At 37.9% G+C, this 22,853-nt stretch overlaps 2 protein-coding genes across 2 annotated transcripts; both read right to left on the minus strand.

The window, feature by feature from the left end:
* Window positions 1–8,386: 8,386 nt before the first annotated feature.
* Window positions 8,387–9,478, minus strand: LOC105864760 (olfactory receptor 11H12). Its single transcript, XM_012752857.3, has one exon. It carries the CDS (start codon window positions 9,373–9,375, stop codon window positions 8,392–8,394), a length of 984 nt encoding a protein of 327 aa, XP_012608311.3. The 5' UTR covers window positions 9,376–9,478; the 3' UTR covers window positions 8,387–8,391.
* Window positions 9,479–20,381: 10,903 nt separating this feature from the next.
* LOC109730535 (olfactory receptor 11G2-like) lies at window positions 20,382–21,152 on the minus strand. Its single transcript, XM_020286142.2, has one exon. It carries the CDS (start codon window positions 21,150–21,152, stop codon window positions 20,382–20,384), a length of 771 nt encoding a protein of 256 aa, XP_020141731.2.
* Between the last annotated feature and the right edge of the window lie 1,701 nt (window positions 21,153–22,853).

Here is a 22,853-nt window from a genome sequence, read left to right on the forward strand (position 1 = left end):
CCAGCCTAGGTGGCGTTTCTGCGCAGGGAACCTCCCCGCCGGCATCACAATCCGGGGAGGCCTGGTGGCGTGTGGTCTGGCCTGCTGGCAGAGGCCCAGGAGTAGCTGCAGAGTTGGGGAGGGTGGAAAGAAGCGAGGCCCGCACCAGACTGCTGGTCTCAGACAGCCCCACCCCCACAAGCAGACTTTCTGGCTGAGCGGGGCCATTCCAGCCCCTCACTGACAGCTTTTCCTGGAAGCAGAGAACAGAACTTTGACCCCTGCTAACAGTATTGGTGGTTTTGAGGGCAGGCTTACCCAACCCAGCTCTGCCCAGAACAAGAGCTGATAACAGGACACAAAAACAATAGCATAGCCTGTTCCTCCAAGCAAGCGCCACCTACTGACAGGGACGGCATCCTGCACAGCCTTTTCACAGCACCCACTGACTCATTATACAGGGAGTGGTCGAATCTCACCCACAGACACCACCTACCGGCTCAGAAACTAAACAAGGTGTGTGAATACCCAAACAAAAACCTAAAGGAAAGAAAAAATAACTGATTGACATGGGAAGAAATCAGCGAAGGAACTCAGGAAATATGAAGAACCAAGCAGAAAACACACCCCCAAACAGGAGCACCAGCCCCCTAGAAACGGACACCAACCAAAATCAGGCAATCAAAATGACAGAAGGGTAATTTCGTATGTGGATCATAAGAACACTCACCTACCTACAACAACAACTCAATAACCAACACAGAGAAACCACAAAAAGCCTCCAGGACCTAGAACAAAAGTTGACTAAAGAAATAGACACAATGAAGAAAAGTTTAACCGAACTCCTGGAAATGAAGAATCAATTCAAGGAACTACAAAATACAGTGGAAAGTCTCAAGAACAGGGTAGATCAAAGAGAAGAAAGAATCTCCGAGATTGAAGATAACACCTTCCAATTAAATAAAACTGTCACAGAGATAGAGCAGAGAAACAAGAGAAAAGAGCAAAGCCTACAAGAGATGTGGGATTATGTGAAGAAACCTAATGTGAGGGTCATAGGGTTACCAGAAGGGGAAGAAGACAACACTCAAGGGTTGGACAAGCTATTTGAATATATAATAGAGGATAATTTTCCAGGCCTTGTTCAAAATCTTGATATACAAGTTCAAGAAGCTCAGAGGACCCCTGGGAGATTCAATGCAAACAGGAAGGCTTCACGACATGCAGTCATCAGACTGACCAAAATATCAACTAAAGAGGCCCTTCTAAGAGCTTTAAGATGAAAGAAGCAAGTGACATACAAGGGAAAGCCAATTTGAATAACACCAGACTTCTCTAATGAGACTTTAAAGCAAGGGGAGACTGGGGCCCCATTTTCACTCTTCTGAAACAAAACAATGCTCAGCCTAGAATCTTATTCCCTGCAAAACTAAGCTTCATCTATGAAGGAGAAATAAAAACATTCTCAGACAAGCAAAGTCTCAGAGAATTCACCAAGACAAGACCAGCCCTATAAGAAATACTCAAAACAGTGCTATGCATGGAACACCATAATAAAAACTCACGAATATAAAAACAACCAAAACCCAAAGATTAAAGGCCAGATAATACAATGGATCAAGAGAGAAATCAAAGCAACAACATCCATCCCAACAGAATGAAGAGTAATCTACCTACCTATCAGTTCTCTCAATAAATGTGAATGGCTTAAAGTCTCCACTCAAGAGACATAGGCTGGCTGAATGGATAAGAAAATACAGGCCAGTATATGCTGTCTTCAGGAAACACATCTAACCTGCAAGGATGCATATAGACTAAAATTAAAAGGGTGGAGATCAATATTCCAAGCAAATAGAAGCCAAAAGAAAGCTGGTGTGGCAGTTCTAATTTCAGACGATTTAGTTTTTAAACCAACAAAAGTAGTAAAAGACAAAGAGGGTCATTATATAATGGTGAAGGGCACACTTCAACAAGAAGAGATAACCATTTTAAATATATATGCACCCAACCTAGGTGCACCCAGTTTCATAAAGCAAACCTTACTGGAGCTAAGCACATGGATTAATAGCAGCTCCATAATCACCAGAGATTTCAACACCCCACTGATGGCACAAGACAGATCCTCCAAACAGAAAACTAATAAAGAAATAATGGACTTAAACAAAACCCTGGAACAATAGGGTCTGACTGATATCTACAGGACATTCTACCCAAAATCCACTGAAAACATGTTCTTCTCATCAGCTCACGGGACATTCTCTAAGATTGACCATATCCTAGGACACAAAGAAAATCTCAAGAAATTTAAAAAAATAAAAATCATACCATGTACCTTCTCAGATCACAGTGGAATAAAACTAGAAATCAACCCTAACGGAAACTCACATTTCTAAACAAAAACGTGGAAATTAAACAACCTCCTACTAAATGATTATTTCATAAATGAAGAAATCAAGACGGAAATTAAAAAATTCTATGAAGAAAATGACAATGGAGAGACAAGTTATCAAATCCTCTGGGACACAGCTAAAGCAGCTCTGAGAGGAAAGTTTATCTCCATAAATGCCTATAACCAAAAGACAAAAAGATCACAAATAGACAATCTAACGAAACGGCTCAAAGAGCTGGAAAAAGAACAGACCAACCCCAAACCCAGCAGAAGAAATGAAATCAACAAGATTCAGAACTAAACGAAATTGAAAACAGGGAAGCTATTTAGGAGATTAATAAAACAAAAAGTTGGTCTTTGAAAAAATAAACAAAATTGACACACCATTGGTTAAGCTAATGAAAAGTAGAAAAGAGAAATCTCTAATGAGCTCCATCAGGAACAAAAAGGAGATATCACAACTGATCCCAAAGAGATAGAAGATATAATTTATGAATACCACAAAAATCTTTATGCACACAAACTGGAAAATGTGGAGGAAATGAACAAATTTCTAGAAACACACAGCCTCCCTAGGCTCAACCAGGAAGAAATAGATTCCCTGAACACAGCAATCTCAAGAGCTGAAATAGAAACAGCAATTAAAAATCTCCCTAAAAAGAAAAGTCCCGGTCCAGACGGCTTCACACCCGAATTTTACCACACTTACAAAGAAGAACTAGTACCTATCTTGCAGAAACTATTCCACAACATCGAGAAGAACGGAAACCTCCCCGACACGTTTTATGAAGCGAATATTACTCTGATACCAAAACCAGGAAAGGATGCAACAAAAAAGAAAACTACAGACCGATATCCCTAATGAATATAGATGCAAACATTTTCAACAAAATCTTAGCTAACCGAATCCAGACGCTTATCAAGAAAATAATCCATCACGACCAAGTAGGGTTCATCCCAGGGATGCAGGGATGGTTCAACATACGTAAATCTATAAATGCAATTCACCACATAAACAGAAGCAAAACAAAGGCCACATGATTCTTTCAATAGATGCAGAAAAAGCTTTTCACCAAATTCAACACCCTTTCATGATATGAACACTTAAGAAAATAGACATAGAAGGAACATATCTAAAAATGATATAAGCCATATATGACAGACCCATAGCCAACATCATACTGAATGGGGAAAAATGGAAATCATTCCCACTTAGAACTGGAACCACACAAGGCTGCCCACTATCTCCACTTCTGTTCCACATAGTGCTGGAAGTCTTGGCTACAGCAATCAGACAGGAAAATGGAATCAAAGGTATCCAAATAGGGGCAGAAGAGATCAAACTTTCACTGTTTGCTGATGATATGATATTGTTTCTAGAAAACCCCAAAGATTCAACCAAGAAACTCCTGAAACTGATTAATGAATTTAGTGTAGTCTCAGGATACAAAATCAATAGACAGAAATCAGAGGCATCATATACGCCAACAACAATCAAATTGAGAACCAAATCTAAGACTCAATTCCCTTCACAATAGCAACAAAGAAATTAAAGTACCTAGGAATATACTTAACCAAGGAGGTAAAAGACCTCTACAGGGAGAACTATGAAACACTGAGGAAGGAAATAGCAGATGTAAACAGATGGAAATCCATACCATGCTCATGGATCGGCAAACTCAACATCATTAAAATGTCTATACTACCCAAACTGATCTACAGATTCAATGCAATACCTATTAAAATCCCATCAGCATTCTTCACAGATATAGAAAAAATAATTTTATGCTTTGTATGGAACCAAAGAAGACCCCGAATATCAAAAGCAATTCTAGGCAACAAAAACAAAATGGGAGGCATTAATATGCCACATATCAAACTGTAGTATCTATCAAACTATCAAAGCTGTAGTAATTAAATCAATATAGTATTGGCACAAAAATAGGAATATTGACCAGTGGAACAGATGTGACAATCCTAATATAAAACCTTCCTCATATGGCCATCTAATCTTTGACAAAGCAGAGAAAAACATACGCTGGGGAAAAGAATCCCTTTTCAATAAATGGTGCTGGGAAAACTGGATCGCCACCTGTAGAAGGCTAAAGCAGGACCCACATCTTTCACCTTTCACAAAAATCAACTCACACTGGATAACAGACTTAAACCTAAGGTATGAAACTATTAGAATTCTAGAGGAAAAAGTTGGAAATACTCTCCTAGACATCGGCCTAGGCAAAGAATTTATGAAGAAGTCCCCAAAGGCAATCACAGCAGCAACAAAAATAAATAAATAGGACATGATCTAAGTACAAAGCTTCTGCACAGCCAAAGAAACAGTTATGAAATAAACAGACAACCTACAGAATGAGAGAAAATTTTTGCATCCTATGCATCTGATAAGGGACTGATAACTAGAATATACTTAGAAGTCATGAAAATCAGGAAGAAAAAATCAAATAACCCTATTAAAAAGTGGGCAAAGGACTTGAACAGAAACTTTTCTAAAGAAGACAGAAGAATGGCCAACAAACATATGAAAAAATGCTCAACATCTCTAATCATCAGGGAAATGCAAATCAAAACCACAATGAGATATCACTTAACTCTAGTGAGAATGGCCTTTATCAAAAAGTCTCTGAACAATAAATGCTAGCATGGATGCAGAGAGAGAGGAACACTCCTACACTGCTGGTGGGACTGCAAACTAGTTCAACCTCTGTGGGAAGCAATATGGAGATACCTTAAAGCGATACAAGTGAATCTACCATTTGATCCAGCAATCCCATTGCTGGGCATCTACCCAAATGATCCAATGACACTCTACAAAAAAGACACCTGCACTCGAATGTTTACAGCAGCACAATTCATAATTGCAAGGCTGTGGAAACAGCCCAAGTGCCCATCAATCCAAGTATGGATTAATAAAATGTGGTATATGTATACCATGGAGTACTATTCAGCTTTAAGAAACAATGGTGAGGCCGGGCGCTGTGGCTCACGCCTGTAATCCTAGCTCTTGGGAGGCCGAGGCGGGCGGATTGCTCAAGGTCAGGAGTTCAAAACCAGCCTGAGCAAGAGCGAGACCCCGTCTCTACTATAAATAGAAAGAAATTAATTGGCCAACTGATATATATATAAAAAATTAGCCGGGCATGGTGGCGCATGCCTGTAGTCCCAGCTACCCGGGAGGCTGAGGCAGAAGGATCACTCGAGCCCAGGAGTTTGAGGTTGCTGTGAGCTAGGACGCCACGGCACTCACTCTAGCCTGGGCAACAAAGCGAGACTCTGTCTCAAAAAAAAAAAAAAAAAAAAAAAAAAAAAAAAAAGAAACAATGGTGATATAGCACATCTTATATTTTCCTGGTTAGAGCTGGAACCCATACTGTTAAGTGAAGTTTCCCAAGAATGGAAAAACAAGCACCACATGTACTCACCAGCAAATTGGTATTAACTCAACAGCACCTAAGTGGACACATAGGTACTACAGTAATAGGGTATTGGGCAGGTGGGAGGGGCGTGGGTATATACATATATAATGAGTGAGATGTGCACCATCTGGGGGATGGTCATGCTGGAGACTCAGACTTGTGGGGGGGTGGGGGAAATGGGCATTTATTGAAACCTTAAAATCTGTACCCCCATAATATGCTGAAATAAAAAAAAATCTTAAAAATAAAGTGGCTCGAAATGTTAATTGTTATTCTCTTCTTGTAATATTGTTTGCCTATGTGGCCCATGCTGTAATTTTTCAGTAACTTTGCATGCACATGTCTGGTTGTTCAAATAAATTTTGCTTTGTCAGGGAATTAGTTTTAATTGAGATAAGATGAAAAGTTTGATCAACTTAACAAATGTTTAATGTTTAATGGTAGCTAATAAACACCGTGACTTTCTATTTTCATTTCCTCTGAGGAAACCACTAACCATCACAATTATTTTTAAATATCACTCTCCTGTGTTCTCTCCAAAGCCTAAATACTAAAGAAAAAAAAGAACACTGTATTTTTACTGCTATGCCTAATATTCTCTCTCTCTTTCTCTCTTTGGGATATAGTTTAGCTTGGAAAAATATTGTATTTATGTAGTGTTTGGCCAAATGATTTAGTACTATAGAAAAGATTGTGAATCAATCATGGTGTCTGGGGGTGTAAGAAGCAACCGTTGAAAAGCTAGTGGCTGTGCAAGTGTATTGACTTAGTAACCCAAGGTAGAGATTTCTGAAATTATGGTGGACATACTGCCTGCCTTGACTATGTGTTCTGCTTGAGCCCTTTGCTGATAAGATTCCAAGTAATTTAAAAGTCACATACCCAGGAAAGGGGTGTGGAATATAGGAAGCATCCTTAATGGGCTATACAAGTGAGAGATACGGCAGGGTTCCCATAAATAAGACTGACCAAGGAGCTTGACAACTTGTCACATCCAAGGAGCAAATAGTTGTTCAATCTGGAATGTCCATGCCCAAACTGATAAATAAGCTTCTACCTTTTGAACTGATTAACTATCTCTTTCCCAAGAAATTGTTCTAAGACAAAAACTCTGAAAGGAAAATTGTTGCATGCACATAGTATTCTTATATCCTGGATTTCTGGGGACAGTTCTGTTTTTGATTAGATGATGATTCCTAATTTAGGTTTGTAAAATATTGTCATGGAAAATCTTTATGAAGATTTTAGTGAAATTTAATTTTATAAGAAAAGAATGAAAATAGCTATAATGTCCAACAATAGGATCAGTGGTATGTGAAAGGGAGGGTGTTGGAATGTTCAATAACTACTCCTGAAAGATCGAGTGCTAATCCTTTAAGAGATCATTCGTGTGTAGTGGTGGCATTCATTTTTCTCCTTAATCCCCCTTATGAAAATTCCCTTTCTTATATCTTTTGCAAATCAGCTCCTAGATACTTGGAAGGAAGACCCTACTTCTAGGAAAATGTTCATCTCATCACATAAAAATTCTTAATTTATACCATATTAATTTAATAAAATATTATAGTTCTATAATTATATAATTTTAAAAACTTGCAAATAATTATAAAAACTTGCTAACATGGGAACAAGTTCAACATAATATTACATAAAACAGACATTTAAACAAAAATAGTTGCATTAGAGTGATTTAATTCTGGATGCTTTTTTCCTTTAAAATTTTTCCTTAATGTTATTTTCACACTGTTTCATCAACAAATAACAATGAAATGCTATTTTTTTTAACTTAAGCAATTTATCTCCAAGTACACCATTTCTCTCTCCAATTTTTAGGAGGAGATAGTCCATTGTCTAAAACCCAATTAACTGACCCATCAAGTTTTTGGTTATACCAAAATAAATTTATTTTGGTAAGTAAATAAATAAAAATAAATAAAAATATTAGGTAAAAATATTAGGTATCCAGAATACTGCATTTCTGAATATTTTGACTGATATTGCTATACATGGAATTAGAATTTGTCTTTTGGGGATTTAAAGAGGTGATGTTTAAAGAAAACAATAAATGTTTAGATATCATTAGGCTAGAATATTTTATTGCTCCATAGAAATTTTGGTAAATTGCTTCTAAGGGTTTGTCAGTAATGACCATATCAACAAAAACAATAAAACCAAATATAATAAGAATCACAATCAGAAAATATATCTTTTCCTTCTTTTATTTACAACCAAATCAATAAACAAAATGACACAGTTATAATTTTATTGATCCCAGAACTAGAAATTTAAATGACCAAATACAATATAAGAATTTTTATCATAGATAAATCATATGAAAACTATCCAGAAAAAACCCAAATGTGTACATTCCTTAGTTAATACAGAGTCTAAGTGCCAAAGAGAAACCAGACACTTCTATTTATGTATATAATTAGGAAATTTTGAAGGAGCCCAATAGATGCTTAATTTCAGACTGATATAGTCAATATCACCAGAGCCATATTTGTAGATTTAGATAACTGTATAACTCTGATTGTTTTTTGTTATATTATACTGACCTGATGATGGAGTAATCATCTAGGATACGTTAGATTATGACAGAACTCCCAAAAGTTTCCTCAGGGCTCCCTTTATCTCCTTATTCCTGAGACTGTAGATGAGGGGGTTGAAGAGTGGGGTCATCATAGCATAGAACAAAGTCGCAATTTTCTGTATCCCAGCAGAATGGCTGAGTCCTGGGCTCACATACATGACCATCAGAGAGCAATAGAACAATGATACCACAGCCAAATGAGACCCACAGGTGGAGAAGGCTTTATGTCTCCCAGTGCCTGAAGGCATACGCAACACAGCTATCAGGACAAGGATATAGGACCCAAGAATAAAGAAGAAGTTACCAAAAATAACTAATGAGCTTAGAGTGTAGCAGAATAATTGGGTTTTGGGGGCAGAGGCACATGCCAATGCAAACAGTGGCCCTGGGTCACACACAACATGGTCAATAATGTTTGGACCACAGAAGGGCATCTGAGAGATGAGAACAATGGGGATCAGGAACCACAGAAATCCACAAACCCAGCAGGTAATGACCAGTTTGGTGCAGAGATGCCCAGTCATGATATTAGGATAGTGCAAGGGACGGCAGATAGCAAGGTAGCGATCAAAGGCCATGGCAGCTAAGAGCAAGCATTCAGATGTCCCCAAAGAGAAAAAGAAATAGAATTGGAGGAAACATCCTGCAAAGGAGATGGTTTTCTTCTCTGAGAGGAAGTTGACCAACATCTTGGGGACCGTAGAGGAAACGTACCATATCTCTAGAAAGGAGAAATTCCCCAGGAACATGTACATGGGAGTGTGAAGTCGCTGGTCACACCATAGTGCACAAACAATGGCTCCATTCCCTGTTACGGTCAGAGCATATGTCATAGTGAACAGTGAGAAGAGGAGGATCTGAATCTTCCACTCACAAGAGAAACCTTGGAGTGTAAATTCATTTACAAAAGCAAAACGGGAATCTGGCTCAGAGATATTCATTGGGTCGGTAACCTGCAAGGTCAAGAGACATATTGTTATCATTTAGGACTAGTAGTTTACCTCTTCTTGGTTATACAGTATACTCTGAGTTTTGGGCCTCAAAAACAAACTTTAAGGCAATACACGTAACCTAAACATTTGTAACTCATACTATGCTGAAATGAAAAAAATAAAAGAAAAAAACCCCCAAAACCAAACCAAAACAAAACAAAACACCAAAAAACATGCAAACTTTTGCCACCTTCTAAGTCACTCTCTTACTATGTGACTATAATAGAACCAGGTAAAGTTAAACTCATTTTGTAAGCTTGTTATTTTTGGGCAGAAATGATCTCTGATAGTTTTTGGCTAGCATACAATACAAAGTTAGCATTTAATAAAAGTATTAGTTTCTTATCCCAAACCCAATATATAGTGCAATAGACGCAGTAAGGGAAATTTTGATTATGTGTATCTTAGTTAAATATATTACTTAAAATTATTTAAATATGCAAAAATGCACATATTTTACAGTGAGTTGGTAGTAGTCACTTTAAAGTCATTATCTTTGAATTTCTATTGCTGCTGCTGTTAGCTTGACCACTAGAAAAAAAATCTATAATATTACTTACCAGTGTTGAATTTCAATATTGGAAGTTGCAATGTCTTCTGTAGAAAATTGTGGCTTTAAGTTTTTGCTTAACCTTTCACTTTAATTTTGTAGACTGATATAAACACTAGCATATTGATTTATTCATTATGTACATAAGTTTGCAAAAGAAGATATAGATATGGGACTTTATTTTTTTGAAGCTTTTTTTTCATAAAATTTTGGGATTGATTTTCCTTCTATGTTTGTGTAAAATCAAAAAATTCTCCTAAATGATAGATGTCAAACACTTTTTTAAGTTACAGGTTAACATCCTTCCTCCCACATTCTTATGAAAAATATGTCAGGGATATAAGTTACCCCCAATTTTTTTTTTCTTGGCAATGTTCAGGGATATGAGTCCTAGAAGTTGTGAGGGCTTACATTTTGAGCACAAACACAAAATTTTCAAAAGAAGTTTTTCTCCCTACCTATTCTCCAGACCAGTGCTCTGGGAAGTCTTTTTGTATGATCAGGTGGAAGTTTTAGTAATATTTATCTCATTTTAAAATGCTCCAAAACAGAAGCATTCATAAACCAACATTAAGAAATTATGGAATGAAAGGGGATTGACACAGGGGTGGCAAGACCCTCAGCAGCAATCAAAAGTTGAAGCTGTCTTAGTTTTGATATGGGCCAAATCTATAAATGACCTGTTTTATAAAACATGTTCTGCCTCCAGCTAGATAAAGAGTTTTATTGTTGCACAAAAATAAATAATGCTCTCTCTTTATCTCATGTTCTCCTGGGACATGGCCTCAATAGCATTAGAAAAGTTTTCTTCGAAGCCAATGAATCTTTAAAAAGTTACTGATTGCACATTCTCTGAGGAATCAGGAAAGAGTAGTGGCAACTTCTCTAAGGCACCATCATTTACAAAGAATTCACATTCTGTGGATTCCAAGAAACTTCCAGAAGACATAGTCTAAGGGAAAAAAGACACAATGTGCCACCAAAGTTTAGAAACATTTCCAATGTCACTGTGGATATTTTAGGGCAGGGATCCCCAACCTTTTTGGCACCAGGGACCAGTTTCATAAAAGACAATTTTTTCCCGGGACCAGGGTTGGGGAGAGAATGGAGAGCTATGGGGAGCAGCTGTAAATACAGATGAAGCTTCATTCGCTCACCCCTGCTCACCTCCTGCTGTGTGGCCCAGTTCCTAACAGGCCACAGCCCGGTAATGGTCTGCAGCCTGGGGGTTGGGGGCCACAGTTTTAGTGGATACAGAGCCTAATGAGGAAAATGTTGAGATATAGACATTGTAGGGTAGTGAATAAAAATTTGTTGTATTTCGAAATAACTTGAGAAAAATAGCTTGGCAGAATTCTTTAGATGTGAGTGGAAGGTGCAACAAGTATCAGCATTTAAGTTAGTTGACAGAAATACTACAGAGAGAGGAACATGTGACTTCTCAATTCATACGAGAGAAGTATTTACTTTTAGTGATTCGCATCCCTTCCATTTTTACTTTATGACATTCAGGGGCCTACATAGTATGACTAAAACACTCTGGTGGGAGTAAATGTTCACACCAAGTAGTGCAAAATAGTCGAGGACATCAGCAATGTATGCCCTAGGGACACCGGTCTCTACCACAGACCACTTGAACATCTAAAAGCAAACTTCTCACTTTGAAAGACAAAGGAGGAAAAAGATTATTCAGATCTTTATTACCTCTTAGTTGTGTTACTTTAGTCCTCAGAAAATCCTAAAATGTAGCCTTGGTCTTGTCATTTGCCTGTTTAAAAGAGTTTCCCAGCTGAGTCCAATAGATGCACAGACTCATGAGAGATAATCAATGCCTTTGGTTTCCCATATCACTAAGATTTTGTTGGTTTAATATTATAGTCACAGACAACTAAAACAGACTGGGATGGGGACATCTGAGTTGACTTAGATGTCGCTGAGAATCTTGAATCTCTGTTATTCAGCCTCCTTTTTCTAAGAGATGAAACATGATCCCATGTCTGAAGATACTAACTTTACTTCTTGATTTAAAGAACAAACTCCTTTCTCTTTCAGAACCACTCTGTTTACTTCTTCTTGTTCTAAGATTATCATATTGTGTGATCATTCTGTTTCTTCCTTAAAACATTATGTATTCCACCTGGTAATACAGATTCAGTTTTCCCTTTTCAAATAGAGGAAACATAAAATCTTAATTTCAGTTGTTTAATGTCTAATTCAACCAAAGCTCACTGAATTCTGCCATCATGTCATCTGAAAAATAGCAGAAAACAAAGAGGTGCTGGCTAAGATTACTCTGATAGGATTTCCAAACAAGCATTTCCTGGACATTCTCTTGGAGGACCAAGGAAACAAGCATGTGAGTTTTGTAAAAGAATGATATATTATCACACATACTTCTCTTTTCTATAATCTAAAATATATTTAGAGAAAAATAGTCAAGGTCACAGCCCTGTTTTGAAAGAATATTTACAACAAAGTGAACATTGAATCAGGACAGTGCAGGGACTTCCATATGTATATAATTAACATTTCTGAAACAACCTTAGGTGTCAAAGATTTGGATTCCTGGTGCTGCATTGACACAGGTTGGTCCTCACATAAATCCTCTTTAGCTGTTACACAAAAAGGAACAGAGTGCCGGAAACTCTCCCTTCCTTTTATTATGCATTTCTTTCTGGCTACATCTTGTTTCTGGAGGCCACCTCTCAGGAGCTGCTGGGACAATCACAGTGTATCACTCAGTCCCCCAGCCTGTTTTATTTTCAGTGGTAAACTCAGAGGTGAAAGGACCTCCCTGAATACATACACTGTTGAGACTGCTACCTAGTACTGCCCCTTCTGGCTTACTGCCAACCTGGTCGCTCCAGGATGGCTCTAGATTTTAGAAACCAGCCTCATAGTGCATGTCACTAATTGCTTCAAGGAACCCAGGAGCTCCCCTTTCCTCAAATGTGCTTGTTCAAGTGACAGGAAAATTGATTTTAACAAGTCCCAAATCCTGAGTTCTTTCCCAGTCATTTGCTAGCAGGAACCTCTCTGCCTCCTCGTATTCTGATGTGGTGGTTTAAAATTTTTCCCCTCAGCTGCACTTATGGGCCACCCAGCAGGGGGACCCATGCTCACTGGAATGGTCCAGTGACCTTCACACTTCAGTGTGTGTAAGAATCAGCTGGTGTCTCATTTAGCAGTCAAGTTCTTGAACTTGCTTTCCCCACAAATCTATCCTAAGCCAGGCTATGTGCCAGATATTTTACAGGAAAAATGTGAGGGAGGCATTACCCTTTTCAGTGATAAAACAGAAATTCACAGAAGTTAAGAGATGATATTTGGCTTAAATTCCACTTGATGTATCTTTCAAGAGATTAGGATAACAACAGTAAAAACTATATCTAATCTGAACATGACTTCTAGTTGTTATTAAATGTTTTTTTTTTCTTCACTCTGGTCAATGATATGCCATTTTTGCTTTGAGGATTTGTTTCTTAATTAATCTTGTAACGAAAGCACTCTATTTGATAAACAGCCTAACGTAATGAGAAAGTATTTAAACTTTAGACTTTGGAGAGACAAAATTAATTAATCTTTGACCTCGAGCTCACAGTGCATCAAGCCACTCTAGTAGGACAAAAATCCTGGGAAATCTTTCTCAGCAAAAATCTCACCCAAGGGCTGAACTTCAGGCCCTATTCTTATTTAGCTAATTAAGTAAATATGCTGTTATTCTATGCTGATAGTGATGAGCAGGCTTGGGTGAGTTGATTTCTATCTGGAAGAGGGAGGAAGATGTGTTTCTGAACTTTCCTTCTTCAGTTAGGCACTCTGTGATTCCTTCCTTTCCTTCCTCTCTTTTCCAAACCCTGTGCAGGTGGGCTCAGAGCCACAAGGTGGCAGGATAATCCTCAACATCTCATTCAAACTGACTGAGGCCCTGGGCTGTGAAGTGCTCACTCAGTCTGCCCATGGACCACACACTGATGCTTGCAAGCAATTTAAACAAATATTATGTAGAATTGCATTACCTAGATTTCTATGTTGCTTCTTTCACCCACCCCCACTCCTATTCTCCTTTCAGTGCTAACTCAAGGACACTCCATGTCTACACTTTGCAGGAGCCCCTGGAGTATTTGAAAGTCTTATACTGCACCTCAGAACTATTTTGGACTCAACTCAGTGATCTTTTACAGAAAATACCTGCTTATTTTCTGCAATTTTCATGGTTATTTTGCTTCCTTCCTTCTTGATGTTACAATAGTGTGTGTGCTTCAAAATCAGTTCCAATTCTTTTATTTTAGGACTAAGATGTAAAGTAGCTCGGAAACCATTCTTCTGTGAAACCACATCTTTCCAAGAGGATGTTCGAAAGTCATCGATTCTGAAAAAGTAGTTTTCCCCAAAAGTTTCAACGCATTTCTCCCCTATAAGTTTAGATACTGTGTACTTTTACTATTATTCTTCACCTTTTCCTGTATTTTTCTTTCTTTTTTCTCACCTCCATCTCTGTGATCTCACCTAAGAATTGTTGGCATGGCAACGGAGGCTCTGTGACATCTCCAGCAAGCTCATTGTCTTCTCCTCAGTAACTTCAGGAGGTAGCTGGTCTCAGAGAGTAACAGTCTGGGAAGGCTTGTACTATGTGGCCTGAATGTGCCAGGGTAACCTCTTGCTTGTCTATTGCCACATAAGGCAAAAAAATTGGGTGCATTAGCAAGCAAACAAACACAGCAAACCCTTGTTTGGGAACCAAGAAGTCATTAATTATTAGTAGCTAAACTAAGAGCTCTGGAAGGAGACTAGGTCCTGAGTGGGTTTCTGGATTTGATCATTGGACAGGAACTAGCACCCAAAACAGTTGAGATGAAGTGGTTCACATGCAGTGGGCCTGAAGTCCCCAGATATTTTTTTAAAAGCACAAACAGGTTTAGAAGCATCCAGGCTTGGTGGTGGGTCCCTCTGTGAGCAGTACAGTTCAGGACACCTGCACTTCTCTCTCTGCCTTCCCTGGGTAACATGTGTGGCTCTTAGTCTTTCGTGTTCCCTTCTATAAGTTGGAGGAGGAAGTGAAGAGACTCATTGCACATACCCTGTCATTTAATACTGATCTGAGAGTAATAATTTATAGTCTTTGGAGTTAGGTTTAATTTTTACCACTCTCCTGCTGTTTTCTCTCAATACTATATTGTATTGTATACCATTTCTCTCAATACCACATTCTCTCAGTACCATATTGTAACTGATTTGCAATGAGAATGAATTGAAGACATATATATATTTGAGATTTTTTAGAGTATCACGGACTTTGGAGGTAACATTTTGTACCTTAGGTCTTCTCAAGTCAGAGTGTTGATTCCTTAAATACATATACGCTTAGCAGGAGTGAAATTCTGTTACATTAAGGCAATTGCTTAGGCTTAGTGGATGGGGGCAGGCCTCTTCCACAGTTATCCCTGTGGAGTTTTATGCTGAGCAATTCTTGAGTCCTGTCCTCCACCACAGCTCTCTGCATTCTCACTTCCCGCCTGCCCCTTCCGTGTGTAGTCTTTAGTGCCATGATTTGTGATTTTTTTTTTTTTTTTTGAGATTGTCAGTGGCCTAAAGGTCCTTGCTAACATTGCAGAAAGGATTTTTAGGACATGCACACAACTGAGCGATCGTGGCAAGTTTATGGAGTGAAAGTGGACAGGCTGAGCAAAGGTTGTGTAGAAGTGAAAGTGGGCTCTCAGCAAAAGAAGTGGACAGGTAGAGCAACTGTGCCCAGCCATGACAGTTGCTGTTTCTACTTCCTGAAGTCAAAGACGGCTGCGTGCTCAGTGTTCATTCTGTCCAACCTCCGTTCTTACTCATAGTTCCCCTGTTTTTCCCACAACGTGAGGGGGGGGTGTCAAAACCACAATGTTAATTTATTATAATTGTGATATAATGAGGGGAAGGTCAATTTGTACCTTCCCAGAAATGCTGGGAAATTAATGGCTTCTTTCTTCTCCTCAGGTCTGTTCATTCAGGAGCTGTTTGTTGAAGCCACTGACTAACTTTTACCTTCTCTCCTCCTTTGCTCTCACCTACTGACTACTGACCCTCACAAGATCTCTCTTAAGGTTAATTTCTTTTAACAAATGTTTCCTGTTGATATTATACAAAATATAACTACAAGTTTATTGTAGAAACGTATAAGGAAAAAGAATATAATAATGTAAACATTTAAAATTTTCCCTTTCATCTATATTTACATTTATGGTTGGACTCATATTGAAATATAAAATGTACTACATATGTTTATATTATTTATATTTTAATATTGAGAACTGATAGTTCTCAATAGAGAACTAATGTTAGTTAATTTAACAACAATAATTGATTGCCAGTGTTCTAGGCACTGCTCTAAATGCTCATAAATGCAGCAGTTCACAAAATGAATAAAAGTCCCTGACTTGTGCAACTTATATTCTAATGGGGGAAGGCGGGTGACAAATAAATAAGTAAACTATTTAGTATCCTAGGGGTTCATGAGTGAAGGTGGAAAAAAATAATGAAGTGCACGTCAAATAGGGAGTGTGTGTAGGAGGTGGCAGGGCTACAACTTTTTCCACAGCATTATTAAGGTTTAAATGACAAATAAAACCTGTATGTAGATTTACATGAGAAGAAGAGGCTGTTCACAGAACTAGCATTATTTTACTCTTTTTTTAAATTTTAATTTTTTTTTATTTTAGCATATTACGGGGGTACAAATGTTTAGGTTATACATATTGCCTGTGCCCCCCACCCAAGTCAGAGCTTCAAGCATGTCCATCCCCTAAATGGTGTGCACCACACCCATTAGGTGTGTATATACCCATCTCCTCCACTCCCCTCCCATCTGTCCGACACGCGGTGAATGTTATTACTATATGTGCACGTAAGTGTTGATCAGTTAATACCAATTGGATGGTGAGTACATGTGGTGCTTGTTTTTCCATTCTTGGGATACTTCACTTAGTAGAATGGGCTCCAGCTCTATCCAGGGTAATACAGGAGGTGCTAGATCATCATTGTTTTGTGTGGCTGAGTATATTTTACTTTCTTTCTTTACAGAGGCACATTTGGCTGTTTTGTGAGACATTCTGGGGCTCGAGCTGTCATTTAAACCACTTACAATTTTCATAGGAAGCTACTCTGACTTGGGCCTTTTCCCAAGAGAACAAGGCTACTTTCTGCACGGGAGGCTAACTTGGCACTTGTTCAATATGTGCTTGCTTTATAATGGATAATTTTATCTGGTGTTTTATTATTCTATATTTTAAAAACTGCATATATTTATAGTATTCAAGGTGATACTTTTATGGATGTATGATTTGTGAAATAATTAAATCAAGCTGAATAACATATTCATTTACCTAACGTACTTGTCATTTTATTGTGCAAACATTTAGTATCGACTGTTTTGGCAAATTTCATTTATACTGTTGGCCCTGTGTATCCAAAAGATCCACATCTGGCCATTCGACCAACTGCAGATAGAAAATATTTGGAAAAAAAAGAAAACAAAAAAAAACAACCCCCAAAATTATAAAAATAAAAAACATAGAGTATAAAAACAATTTTTATAGCATTTACATTGTATTAGGCATTATAAGTTCTCTAGAGATGATTGAAAGTATAAGGGAGGATGTAGTCAGATTAAATGCAAATAATATGCCATTGTACTAATACATTAGGGACTTGAACATCCCTAGATTTGGGTATCATCAGGGAAGTCCTGGTACCAATCCCCCCAGATACAAAGGGACAACTGTGCAATATATTATTATTAACTATAGTCTCATGCTGCACAACAGATCCCCAAAACTTATTCCTCATGTCTGACTGAAACTTTGGACCCTTTGATCATTATCTCACCATTCCCCTGGGTTGTAAGTTTCAATAGCACAATCAGGGAAGGCCTCAATGAAAAGGTGATATTTGGGCAAAGACTTGCAGGAAGTGTGGGGTTCAGAAATATAAATATCTGGGGAAAGGGAATTCCAGGCAGAGGAGACAGCATGTGTAGGTGCCATGAGTGCACCTGGCATGTTTAAGAAATGGCAAGGAGGCCACATCTCTTTCTCATGTCCTCCTCACCTCCAATATGTTAATATTTATGTATGGCTTTCCCCCCTACCACGCCACTCAAATGGCCATTGCATAAATCACCAATAACATTCATGTCCTTATGTCTTATGGACTTCCTTTTTGTTCCAATTTGTATCTCTTTTTTTCTCAGCAGAATCCAGCACTGCTGTTGACTCCTTGCAACATTCTTTTCCTTTGGCTTTAATGACAATTCTATTCTGGTTTCCCTCCTGATTTTCCAGAAAATTCTCATCTTTCTGGCTACAACTTTTCTATTGAATATGTAGGCTTGTTTTTCTCTATTTGGCCATTAAATATTGATAGTCTGCAAGGCTGGGTTCCAGGCCTTTATCTCTTTTGATGCTATGTTACCTCCTAGATCATCTCACTCATCCTTTCCACCTGGTTCTTGGGTGCCTCCTCTCTGGAAGATCCTTTCTAACGGGCACTGAGTTGAGAAACAAAGATCTGCATACTTTGTGCTTTTTCTCATAGACCCATATATATGTCTCCACCTCAGACTTCCCTAAATCTGATTTTCCTGTCTGTTATCTTTATTTATTTATTTATTTTTTTTTTTGAGTGGGAGCAGTTGCTCAAATCAGTGAAGCTTTTGGTAACAGTTGTTAGTCTACACATATCCTTATCTTGCATAGCAAGCAATTTCTCCCAATATACAAAGTGGACAACTAAGTGGATTGCTCCCAAATCACTGGTTTGTGAGGACTTCCTCCACCACCACATTCTATGGCCACCCCTGAGAGGGCCTAAGCTGCAGCAGTAGCCAATTTTTTTCCTTGCACAAGTGTATATTCAGACAACCCATCTGTGAACCAAGCCTGAGGTTCTTTCCCCTTTTGTCAGCGGGTTGTATGAAACTTACTTACTTCTCACTAGGAAGCCATACTTATAAACAGAGGAAGAGATGTTGGAACAATGAAGGTACATCTGTGTCTTATGGAAATGGTTTTTAATGTATCAAATAGTTTGCAATTCTTTGTATCAAGTGACAGCAAGCTTAATATGAGACAGAATTTAAGGTGCCTAAGAAAATGTTGTTTAATAATGAACTTGAAGATAATTACACATATAGATAGGCCCTGTGCACATTTATAACGATTGACATCATATTTTATTAAGAATCATTAATTATTATCCTATTTTCCCCCATAGGATTAAGAGAGATGAATGAAATAGGCATGGACAGGTGAAACTCAGTGTTACATTTATCAATACTTTAAAGATTCGAACCTACCATTGAAGTCAGTTTAGATGAAGTTCTAAATTGCTTATATTTTCTTCCTATATAAAATAGTTTTTCAGGCAATTGTTTAGCTATTTTAATTTACATTTCTCATATGAAGTATAATAAAACAACCACTTTCCCCTCCAGACCTTACATAAACCCTGGCTTTCAAATCCAGAAACTATTCTCAACCCAGGTTCTTTATGATATGAAACCTAATTGCAGCTGCACCTCACTTTGTGGAGCAAATAACTGTGAAGACTATGAATTAAAATTCTGTAAATTACATTTTATATTGTGATCCCTTTTCATTATGCTTTTGAGATTCATGTTTAAAAAATGGCCACAGAACAAAAAAAATCATAATTAGAACAACTACGCTGATCAAATATTTATAAAAATAATTTTAAGAATGCCATGGCAGTACTAAAGTAAGTCACGCAGTCTTAACACTAAAAAATTACAGTACCAGAAGCTGTGCTTAAAATTCATTTACCACAAAGCAAGTTACGCACTGAGTTACGCTCAGGCCTTTCTATTTAAATTTTATCTGTACAATATTCCAGGTAACTAATACATTTTAATTTCTAATTCTTGTGTATTCTCTGAAAAATCATTTGTGATCTAGCTAAAGCTATTAGTCTATTTCCATAAAGTAAAGACAACCTACTACAATCCGGCAAGGTAGACTTCTTAAAACTTGAATTTTCTGTTTCAATCAATATCTCCTAGTGGAGAATTATTGGATTTCAATGTTAATCACCAGAGCAGTCTATGATCTCTGTTACATGTGTATTAGTTGTTTCAGATCAGTAATACATAGCAGACTTCTGTCTTTTCTTTAAAAATACCTGAATTACATATAGAGGGTCCAATTGGCCTAGACATAAAATTATACTTACTTGATATTAACTTCAACACAAAATATTATTCATTATTGAAACATTCATCTTAAATAAGACTACAGGATTGTATCTAGTGGTGAGTGGTGTTTAAGATGATAATGGGTCCTTGTTCTATTAGTTTCTTAATAAAACTTAATGAATTTGTAGACAGATATATCACTCATGCCTTATTCAGGTAACTTGCATTTTGGGGATGGAATTTGTCTTTCATTTATAGTTTATGAGCACCTTGTCTGGTCCTGAAGACTTTCCTCAGAGCATCCTTCATCTCCTTGTTCCTGAGGCTGTATATTAGGGGATTGCACAGAGGTGTTATCACAGAATAAAACAATGTAATGATTTTTTGCGTTTTCGCTGGGTGTCCTGATCCAGGACTAACATACATCACCATAATAGAGCCGTAAAACAGGGTGACAACTGCCAAATGAGAAGCACAAGTGGAGAAAGCCTTTCGTTTGCCAGCCTCTGAGGGCATCCGTAGTACAGCCAGCATCACCAGAGCATAGGAACAGAGGATGAAGAGAAAGGTGCCAATCATGAAGATATGATTGAAAGTGGAGTAAACGAGCTGGGTGGTGGTGTCTTCAGAACAGGACAGCATCATTAATGGAACAGGGTCACACACGAAATGGTCTATGGTATTTGGGCCACAGTAGGGCAACTGTGAAATGAGAACCACTGGAGTTAGGAAGATGATGAACCCACATGACCATCCAAAGATGACGAGGCCGGTGCACAGCTGTCTGGTCATGATGCGTGGATAATGCAGAGGGCGGCAGATGGCAAGGCACCTGTCAAAGGCCATGATGCAAAGGTAGAAGCCCTCATCATACCCAAAAGAAAAGAAGAAGTAGAACTGTGCAAAACAACTCACGAATGAGATGGACTTGCTTGTGGAGAGGAAGTTGGCCAACATTTTAGGAACGGTTGTGGTGACATAGCATATTTCCAGGAGAGAAAAATTTCCCAAAAGGATGTACATGGGAGTGTGAAGGCGCCGGTCCCACCGCACAGCACAGGCGATGGCTGCGTTCCCCATGAGGGTGAGAGTGTAGGCTACCGAGAAGAGCCCGAAGTAGAGCAGCTGCATTTTGGGGCTTGCGGGAAAGCCCACAAGAATAAAGTGACTAACGGAAGTGCTAGCTCCTCTGCTGGACACGTTCATTAGTCTGGAAGACGTGGAGCTGGCAGACGTCATTGAAACACAAAATGAAATGGAGCATGCTGGTTCTTCCTGAAAACACCAGAATTCCTTATCATGTATTTTTTTTTTTTCTTAGGAGGGGCAGGTTTATTTTCTAGCAATCCAACCATGAAAAACAGTAACAACAAACAATAGCATTCCAAATTTAAAAAATTAAATATTTCCCACCTATCAAATTGTTAATTAAACACACACACATACCCACATAGTGGCAAAAGCATATTCTAGGTAAATGGGCACTGTCATAGATTATTGCGGGAATGTTAGTAAGACAACTTTTCTGGAAGGCTATTTGGCAAAGTATTTAAAGCCTTAAAAATGTGCATACCTTTTCACCCAGAAATTCTACTTTGAAGAATATATCCTAGGGGGAAAAAACCCAAAAGGCTTAGTAAAATGATTTTCCTGGAAGTGTTGTTTGTAATTGAAAAGAGTAGAGGAAACATTGACAGCTAAATATCCACTAACAGGGGATTGATTAAGTAAGTAAGTAATGGTACCCACAGAACAAGGGGTCCCATCTGCCATTACAACAAAGGTGGGTTAACATAGAAAAATAGTCACAACATAATTTTAAGTAAAAAAAAAGATATTACAGAACAGCCTGTATAACCTAATATGATTAAAAAATAATTATGTCTGAATACAGAGTATCCTAATTAAAGACATGATTATCACCCTATGTTCGGACAAGTAGAAAAACAGGTATTAGCGAATATCTGCTCTGAATACAAGTTAAGGTTTATTTTCACTTTCAACTATTACAGGTTACTTATGATGTTTTAAAGTGGTATTAAAAAAGACCTCTATCATTGAAGGATACTATTACCTTTTATTTTACTTCATGTATCTATACCAATGTTTAGTATAAAAAAATGCATATTTTCCTTTTTAGGCAGCTAGATGCGCTGTTCGCTATAAGGAATAGTGCCATACTTTGTCCTCTGAATTGTTCTAGATAAATATTTTGATATAGTTCCCAGTGAATATATGAACTAGATATGCCTATTACACCAACTGACCTTAGGAAGAGCAGCTGGTCTGAGTGACTGTGGCCACGGTCAATGTGCCTGTTCCTGTTAGTCATGGTCAAGTTGGCTGTAAAAAAATGAAATATAGATGGAATTTATATTTTTATGAGGGTTTGTACATTTCTTTATTCATTGCTTTTTTTCCCCTTTAGACAGACTTTATCATCCTTTTACATCTCACTGTTACAGCCCTCTGAGGCCTTTCCCATCTAGACAAATCTGAAACGTGGAAGTCTTCACCTCTCTCTCTGGTTACTTCTGGCCCAAGCAACAACAGCAACAACAACAACGATAAAAACAAGAAAAACTCATTTAAGCTGAATATTTTTGTTACTTAAAGCAGTAATCCATATACCACTAAGGCTTATTAATCTAATGGAATTGAAAATCAACATTTGGGCTTGAGAGAGACAATACCTCTGAGAAGAGTGATCTGCCATATTTCTCC

Source organism: Microcebus murinus, chromosome 6 (genome assembly GCF_040939455.1).
Source record: "Microcebus murinus isolate Inina chromosome 6, M.murinus_Inina_mat1.0, whole genome shotgun sequence".
Taxonomy (NCBI): Eukaryota; Metazoa; Chordata; class Mammalia; order Primates; family Cheirogaleidae; genus Microcebus; species Microcebus murinus.